The sequence below is a fragment of the Chiloscyllium plagiosum genome, chromosome 3, assembly GCF_004010195.1.
Source record: "Chiloscyllium plagiosum isolate BGI_BamShark_2017 chromosome 3, ASM401019v2, whole genome shotgun sequence".
Taxonomy (NCBI): domain Eukaryota; kingdom Metazoa; phylum Chordata; class Chondrichthyes; order Orectolobiformes; family Hemiscylliidae; genus Chiloscyllium; species Chiloscyllium plagiosum.
Window position 1 is genome coordinate 78,819,255 of NC_057712.1, and position 8,749 is coordinate 78,828,003.

General features: G+C 39.9%; 1 protein-coding gene across 1 annotated transcript in view; it reads left to right on the plus strand.

The window, feature by feature from the left end:
• The window catches only part of nt5dc1 (5'-nucleotidase domain containing 1), a 575,653-nt gene extending 572,310 nt beyond the window's left edge, over nucleotides 1–3,343 (plus strand). Inside the window, exon 12 of the mRNA XM_043675150.1 lies at nucleotides 1,997–3,343. Coding sequence (XP_043531085.1) covers nucleotides 1,997–2,118 — 122 coding nt within the window. The 3' untranslated portion in view covers nucleotides 2,119–3,343. The remainder of the gene's footprint in view (nucleotides 1–1,996) is intronic.
• Nucleotides 3,344–8,749: the final 5,406 nt, after the last annotated feature.

Consider the following 8,749-nt stretch of genomic DNA (forward strand, 5'->3'; position numbering starts at 1 on the left):
CACATATTCATCACATAACACTGGCTTCAGCCTTGGTCATTCACAGCTCCTAATCTCCCTATAAACTCTCTATGCACTGTCATTATCACCTCGTTATTGCTACCTTTGCTTCTGGAGCCATGACTCACCTTCTCTCAGCCTTGTATAAATACCTCCCTATTTCTCCCTTTTTTTAGCTTTGACAAAGGGTCAGTTAGACTTAAAACATCAGCTCTTTTCTCTCCTTACAGATGCTGCCAGACCTGCTGAGATTTTCCAGCATTTTCTCTTTTGGAATCTTATGAGAAAGGATTGGACAGGCCAAGATTGTATCTAATGGAGTTCGGAGCGTTAAAGGTGACTTGATTAACCAATAAGATCCTGAAGGGCCTTGAAAGCATGGATATGGAAAAGATGTTTGCACTTCTGGGAGAATCTACAAGTAGATGTCACTGTTTAAAAATCAGGGTTGCCCATTTCAAACAGCGATGAGATAAAATCTTGACTCATAAACAGTCATGAATCTTCGAACTCTCTTCCTGAAAAGGCAGTGGAAGCAGAATCTTTGGATATCTTAAAGCAGAGTTGGAGAGTCGCTTGATAATCAAACGGGTGAAAGTTATCAGTGGTAGGCAGGAATATGAAGTTGAGTTATTATCAGAGGATCTTGCTAATTGAGCTGAATGACTGCCTTGAATGACTGAATAGCCTACTGCTGCTTCTTGTTCATATGTTTAGAATAACAATCTTAGCACTCTCAGCAGTGCCTGTCCATTTGATGAAAGGGTCATTGTGCCTTTGCTTCTCCACTTCTTATAAGAGCAGCACGGTGGCTTAGTGGTTAGGCCTGCAGCCTCACAGTGCCAGGACCCAGGTTCAATTCCAGCCTCAGGCGACTGGCTGTGTGGAGTTTGCACATCCTCCCTGTGTCTGCGTGGGTTTCCTCTGGGTGCTCCGGTTTCCTCCCACAATCCAAAGATGTGCAGGTCAGGTGGATGGCCATGCTAAATTGTCCAGAGTATTAGGTGCATTAGTCAGAGGGAAATGGGTCTGGGTGGGTTGCTCTTCGGAGGGTCGCTGTGGACTTGTTGAGCCGAAGGGCCTGTTTTCACACAGTAAGGAATCTAACCACACAGAAGCAACAATTGCTTTGTTTGCTTTATCACATGCTCGCTTTCTATAATTCACCATAACATTTCCTAACAATTAGAAGTGAGGTAATAGATGTCAGTGATTTGGTTGGTGGTTACACAAACAAGGTGCTAACAGAAGATGATTTCATTTAACAATTAAAAGATACATAGTTATTTGTAGGTTCTAGTAAGATTTGAAAGGGTATTTATGGTTTTTGTGGGTGTTCTGTCCAATTTGCTTACAAGGAACATTTTTTATATTTTCTCATGTGATGTGGGTGTCACTGACAAGGTTGCATTTGTTGCCTATTCCTTTTTGTCCCTGAACCAAGTAGCTTATTCAGAGGCAGTTGAGAGTCAAATACATTGTTCTATGTAGGCCAAACAAGGCCATTATATTTCTTTCTCTAAAGGACATCAGTGAACCAGATTTTCTTGTTACAGCAATCAACAAGAGTCGCTGTTAAGCTAGCCTTTTTTTTAATAATCCTAGATTTTACTGAATTTGAATTAAAGCATCTTGATCATGGGCAATTCAAACCCGTATCCCTGGAGCTTTTGGATTCATAGTCCACATTACCACTCTGCCACTGCCTTACCATCTTGAAGTAGGTTCATTCCATGTCATCTCTGCAAGTTCATGTATATCATTGAATCCAGCTTATGGAATTATGTCTTGGTAAAGTGACAGCCCCATCATGGTCTTGTAGTTACATTTGATTTCAGCAATATGGGAGCTTTCGTTAGAAATTTGTTATTTTTCAGTTTATGATGTGTTGTATTGTTCTTCTCACATAACTTCTATGTTTACAAAAACTGATTTTATGAAAGTAATTTGTCAAATTAGCCGCAGGTACTACTTCTTTTTGTTTTTAATTTTGCAGACTTGTCACTTGACCACAAGTTCCCCAGGTTTTGTCCAGATAAACCGAGTTTCATAGGTTATTATCCGAGGCCTCCCGCAGCCCTTGTTCCAAGACCCAGTGAACCAATAACACAAGAATAAGCATGCAAAAGCTGTTACCTCAGCCTGTGAAGAAAAGCAAGATCCTCTGCAAAGCAACACATGTTTTATCTCTAGTGTGGCTACTGTGCGTTACCTCCGTAAGAGAAGTTTCTGTACTGTTTAAGTGCATTTAGAATCAGCTATGCTGATGGTTTTATTTTTGAAAAAGCTATTATAACTTCATTTAAAAAAAAAAATCCTCTTTCAGTGTTACTGGTTATAAGGGTAGCATTAATCGGTCTAAATATAGTCCAGGCCTGTTGATTGTGAAAATGGTGGAAGTAAAGTCATTCCATTTAATACAGGAGCTACTGTATTAATGAAGACTATTTGATGATCCATTATTTTTTGTTTTAAAGGGGAAAAAAGTCAGAAGAACTGTGCGTCATTTTGATCACAATAAAGTCACACCCAAATAGTGCAATGATGTGTTTTATTTGATCATGTATGTTTATCAGGATTTTTTAAAATGTTTACCATGTGCTTTTTCATGAAGTGAAAAAGCAAAGTTCTACAGACTACTTGTATTTATATACATTGCAACCAAACCGATGTCTTAGAAATTATGACCAATGAACTATATTAACCATGATCCAACTAAGCTGTATCAACTGTATTGCTATGTGGTTGGTGACTGGGTTGTCTACTTAGAAACCTGCTACTCTGTTGTAATATCGGTACAAAATAAGCATTTCACTTTAAATACTGTTATAATGCTGAGGATGAGAAAATTATTTTGCTGAGTGCTAATTGTGGAATTTTCCAACATGATTGCTGAGAAAGGTTTGTAATGTCATGGCATCTTCAAGCTTCCAGGCATGGGAGGGGAACAGTAGTGTGAAAAGGGAACAAAGTCAACACAAAACAACTGTCTTGTGCAAAGTAAAATAAAAAGTTTGCAAATGTTAATTTTAGACATTAATAAAAGTATTTTTCAATATTTAGTGAATAGATCTGACAAACAGTTGATTAAATTGAAATTATAGTATTTGTAGAAACATGTTGCCCTCTATGGTTGTTGGATGCATATATTGTTTTCTGCTTCAGTTCTGAGTAACTGCATATTGTCTGGACATGTTCAACAACACATTAGATCCTACTCTGATTTCAATGTACTTTGTTAAAGTGATGTGGGCTGTGTATCAATCAATAATATGTAAACATCAGCTTCATATTTGATTTTGTACATTAAAATTAAAAAGCTCCAAAAAAATGTGTTCCATAACTCAATATCTCGGAGGGAATTTTTTCACCTTAATGTGCAGCTTTACAGTTTCAGTAACCAAATCTTTTTTGTTTCAATTCAGACCTTCAGCAAGCTAGTATACCCCATCAACAAAGTCAAGCAAGAAAACAGGCACTCAGCTACAGGCTTAAGAGACCACTTTTGGCAATCTCCTTTAGAAATTTCGGTCCAACTCGTCCATGCCAACCAGATATCCTAACCTAATTTAGTCCCATCTGCCAGCACTTGGCCCTTATCCATTTACACCCTTCCTATTCACATCTCCATCCAGATCCCTTTTAAATGTTGTAATTCTACCAGCCTCCACCACTTCTTCTGGCAGCTCATTCCATACACACACCACCCTCCTTGTGAAAACATTGCCTCTTAGGTCCCTTTTATATCTTCCCCTCTCGCCCTAAACCTATGTCCTCTAGTTCTGGACTCCCCCACCCCAAGGAAAAGACTTTGTCTATTTACCTTATCCATGCCCCTCATAATTTTATAAACCTCTATAAAAGGTCAGCCTCCGATGCTCCAGAGAAAACAGCCCCAGTCTGTTCAGCCTTTCCCTGTATCTCAAATCCTCCAACCCTAGCAACATCCCTTGTAAATCTTTTCTGAACCCTTTCAAGTTTCACAACATCCTTCTGATAGGAAGGAGACCACAATTGCACACAATATTCCAAAAGTGGCCTAACCAATGTCCTGTACAGCCGCAACATGACTTCCCAACTCCTGTACTCAATGCTCTGACCAATAAAGGAAAGCATACCAAATGCCTTCTTCACTAGCCTATCTACCTGCAACTCTGCTTTCAAGGAGCTATGAACCTGCACTCCAAGGTCTCTTTGTTCAGCAACACTCCCTAGGACCTTACCATTAAGTGTATAAGTCCTGTTCTGATTTGCCTTTCCAAAATACAGCACCTTGCATTTATCTAAATTAAACTCCATCTGCCACTCCTCAGCCCATTGGCCCATCTGATCAAGATCCCATTGTACTCTGAGGTAACCTCCTTCACTGTCCACTACACATCCAATTTTGGTGTAATCTGCAAACTTATTAACTATACCTCCTATGTTTACATCAAAATCATTTATAATTGATGAAAAACAATGGACCCAGTACCGATCCTTGTGGCACACCATTAGTCACAGGCCTCCAGTCTGAAAAGCAACCATCCACCACTACCACCCTCTGTCTTCTACCTTCAAGCCAGTTCTGTCTCAAAATGGCTACTTCTCCCTATATTCCATGAGATCTAACTTTGCTAATCAATCTACCATGAGGAATGTTGTTGAACATCTTGCTGAAGTCCATATAGATCATGTCCACCACTCTGACCTCATCAATCCTCTTCGTTTCTTCAAAAAACACAATCAAGTTCATGAGACATGATGTCCCATGCACAAAGCCATTTTGACTATCCATCGTCAGTCCTTGCCTTTCCAAATGCATGTAAATACTGTCCTTCAGGATTCCCTCCAACAACTTGCCTACCAATGATGTCAGGCTCACCGGTCTATAGTTTCCTGGCATTTCCTTACCACCTTTCTTAAATAGTGGTACTATGTTAGCCAACTTCCAGTCTTCCAGCAACTCAACTGTGACTATCATTGAGACCAGTAATCACTTCCCTAGAATCCCACAGCATTCTTAGGTACACCTGATTAGGTCCTGGGGATTTATCCACTTTTATGCATTTTAATCACCCAGCACCATTTCCTCTGTAATATGGACATTTTTCCAGATATCACAATCTATTACCTTACATTCAGTATCTTCCATGACCTTCTCCACTGTAAACACTGATGCAAACTACTCGTTTAGTATCTCCTCCATCTCCTGCGTCTCCACCCAAAGGCCACCTTGCTGAACTTTGAGGGGTCCTATTCTCTCCCTAATTACCCTTTTAACCAAACCCTCAATTTCTTTAGTCATCCAGTATTCCCTACACCTACCAGCCTTTCCTTTCACCCTAACAGGGACATACTGTCTCTGGACTCTCGTTATATCATTTTTGAAAACTTCCCATTTTTTAGCTGTCCCCTTTTCTGCAAACATCTGACCTCCAAATCAACTACTTGAAAGTTCTTATCTATTATCTTCAAAATTGGCCTTTCTCCAATTTAGAACTTTAACTTTTAGATCTAGTGTATCCTTTTCCATCACTATTTTAAAACGAATAGAATTATGGTTGCTGGACCCAAAGTGCTCTCCCACTGACACCTCAGTCACCTGCCCTGCCTTATTTCTCAAGAGTTGGTCAGGTTTTGCACCTTCCCCAGTAGGTATATTCGCATACTGATTCAGAAAATTTTCTTGTACACACTTAACAAATTCCTCTCCTTCTAAACCCTTAACACTATGGCAGTCCCAGTCTATGTTTGGAAAGTTACAATCCCCTGCCATAACCACCCTATTATTTGTACAGATAACTGAGATTTCCTTACAAATGTGTTTCTCAATTTCCCGCTGACTATTGGAGGGTCTAAAGTACATCCCTTTCCTATTTCTCAATTTCATCCAAATAACCTCTCTAGAAGAATTCCCAGGAATATCCTCTCTAAGTATATCTGTAATTCTATCCCTTATCAAAAATGCCACTACACCTCCTCTCTTGCCCCCTTTTCTGTCCTTCCTATAGCATTTATATCCTGGAACATTAAGCTGCCAGTCCTGTCCATCCCTGAGTTTATCTGCCTTCCCTGTTTGGTCTTTTGCATTGAAATAAATTCAGTTCAATTTATCAGTCCTACCTTGTTCTCTGCTTTGTTCCTGCCAGCCCTGTTTGACGTGCTCCTTTTTCCAACTGTACCAGTCTCAACACTGTCTTAATGGTCTAAAAAAATGCTCCAGACTAACAATAGTTATGGTTTATATTTTTTAAATTTAATCAAGAGGCAGATCGCAATAAAACATAAGAAAGAACCCTCTCTACTCACAATTGTAGATTTACAGTAAGGCTACACTTAGAAAAAAAATGATGCTCTTATCTGTTCCTGTGCTGTGAGCCCTCCAACACAGGTTCCTTCAAGATCAGCTGTAAATTTCATTGTTTGTTGATTTTTCCTAGATGCACTCCAATGTCCAGAGATACTTGAACTCAAACAATGAAGGCAGTAACTGTGCAGATTCACTGTTGTGTCAGTCAGCAGTATAGGTTTTTTTCTCTGACCATGAGGTTGCTGCCTTTGTCTGTCTTTCTCCTTTTTTAAAGTGCCATTGTTTTGACCTTTTTTCCCCTAAAGTTCCAAAACAATGCAACAGCATATAAAACAGTAATTGCTGCTTCTGGAATTCGAGGAAATCACCTCCAACACCCAAAATACCTCAAAAAAAGGAGTAGCTCTTACAACCACAACTTGGATTATCCAGAATCCAGCCAGCCAAACTTATGGTCAAAGTCTTATACAGAACATCTCAATGGAAGAAAGAACGATAAACAAGTTTAAGGAGACAATGTCAGTGCTTAAGACCTAGACAACTGAAGGATTGGCCATTGCTATTTGAAAAATTGAAATCAGGATACTAAGGAGGCCTGAATTAAATAAGTACACAGATCTCAGGACTATGGGGCTGTCAGAAATTGTGGTCTAATGAGATTGCTGTAAATCATGATGATATAATTGATGATATATGAGTGTGTGAAGAGAGAATTTTTAGATACTACAACAGAGAGAAGCATTTGATAACCTATTATGTACAGATGAAAATAAAGGAGTGTTGGAAAACAAGAACCTTCAAAACAGTGTTTGTACAGACACCTACAGCACAGGATAATCCAGACTAACATTTCAATATATAAATAGCAGTAAAACATGGGGGCTGCTGGGAAAGAAACCTCCAGCGCCAAAAGTGAAGATAAAATAGAGTCCAAGGGGTTCACTGAAAGGGGCAGACATCAAAGGCAGGGGGAGACCTTGAAAAATTTCAAAGGTGCAGCTGAGAAAAAAATAAGATTCTGAAGACAGGAAAAAGCAGAGAAAAGAAAAGCTTTTCTGAAGGCACCTTGAAAGACATTGATTTCAGAGCAGGAAGATTACAAAAAGAGGGTGAAGGAATCTCACCTTACTTCAAAGACTTAGTGACAAAAGATCAGTACTCTGGAAATGAAAAAAGAAAAAGAATTGAACACTTTGACAACGAGATGGTCTACAGAGAATTTGCAGTAGTGAGTAGAGTAGGTTCTTCCTTAATTATGTGTTTTTGGAGATATGTCTCTGGATTAAACTTAAAATATAAACCATAACTATTAATTTAACCTGGGGCAGTGTTTGGAGAGGAATAAATGCTGCTGGCTGCAAATCTTATCAGATCGAATTGATCAGTTGGAGAGACAGAAGCAATGAGGAATTTGCAACAGCAACAGTATGTGATGGATGACAGTTATAGGAAGGGGGGAAGTCTCAGATACAACCACATAGATGGGTTAACTCCAGGAAGGGTAAGAGAGGTAGACAGCTAATGCAGGGGTCTTTTGTGGATATACCCATTTCAAACAGGTATGCTATTTTGGAAAATGTAGGGGGTGATGGATTCTCAGGGGAACATAGCACAAACAGCCAAATTTCTGGTATTGAGACTGGCTCTAATGCAACGAGGGGTACCTCGGGTTCCAAGAGATCAATTCTGTTAGGAGACTCTCTAGTTCAAGGTACAGACAGACATTTCTGTGGCCAGCAGCGAAAAAGCAGAATGGTGTGTTGTTTCCCTGGTGCCAGGATCAAGGATATCTCAGAGAGGGTGCAGAATGTTCTCACGGGGGAGAGGGGCCAGCAAGAGGTCCACATTGTCCACATTGGAACCAACGACATTGGAAGGGAAAAGGTTGAGATTCTGAAGGGAGATTACAGAGAGTTAGGTAGAAATTTTAAAAGGAGGTCCTCAAGAGTAGTAATATCTGGATTACTCCCAGTACAATGAACTAGTGAGGGCAGGAATAGGAGGATAGAGCAGATGAATGCATGGCTGAGGAGCTGGTATATGGGGGAAGGATTCACATTTTTGGATCGTTGGAATCTCTTTTGGGGTAGAAGTGACCTGTACAAGAAGGATGGATTGCACCTAAATTGGAAGGGGACTAATATACTGGCAGGGAGATTTGCTCGAACTGCTTGGGAGGATTTAAACTAGTAAAAGGGATGGGGGACCCAGGGAGCTAGTGAGGAAAGAGATCAATCTGAAACTGGTACAGTTGAGAACAGAAGTGAGTCAAACAGGCAGGGACAAGGTAGGACTAATAAATTAAACTGCATTTATTTCAATGCAAGGGGCCGAACAGGAAAGGCAGATGAACTCAGGGCATGGTTAGGAACATGGGACTGGGATATCAAAGCAATTACAGAAACATGGCTCAGGGATGAGCAGGACTGGCAGCTTAATGTTCCAGGATACAAATGC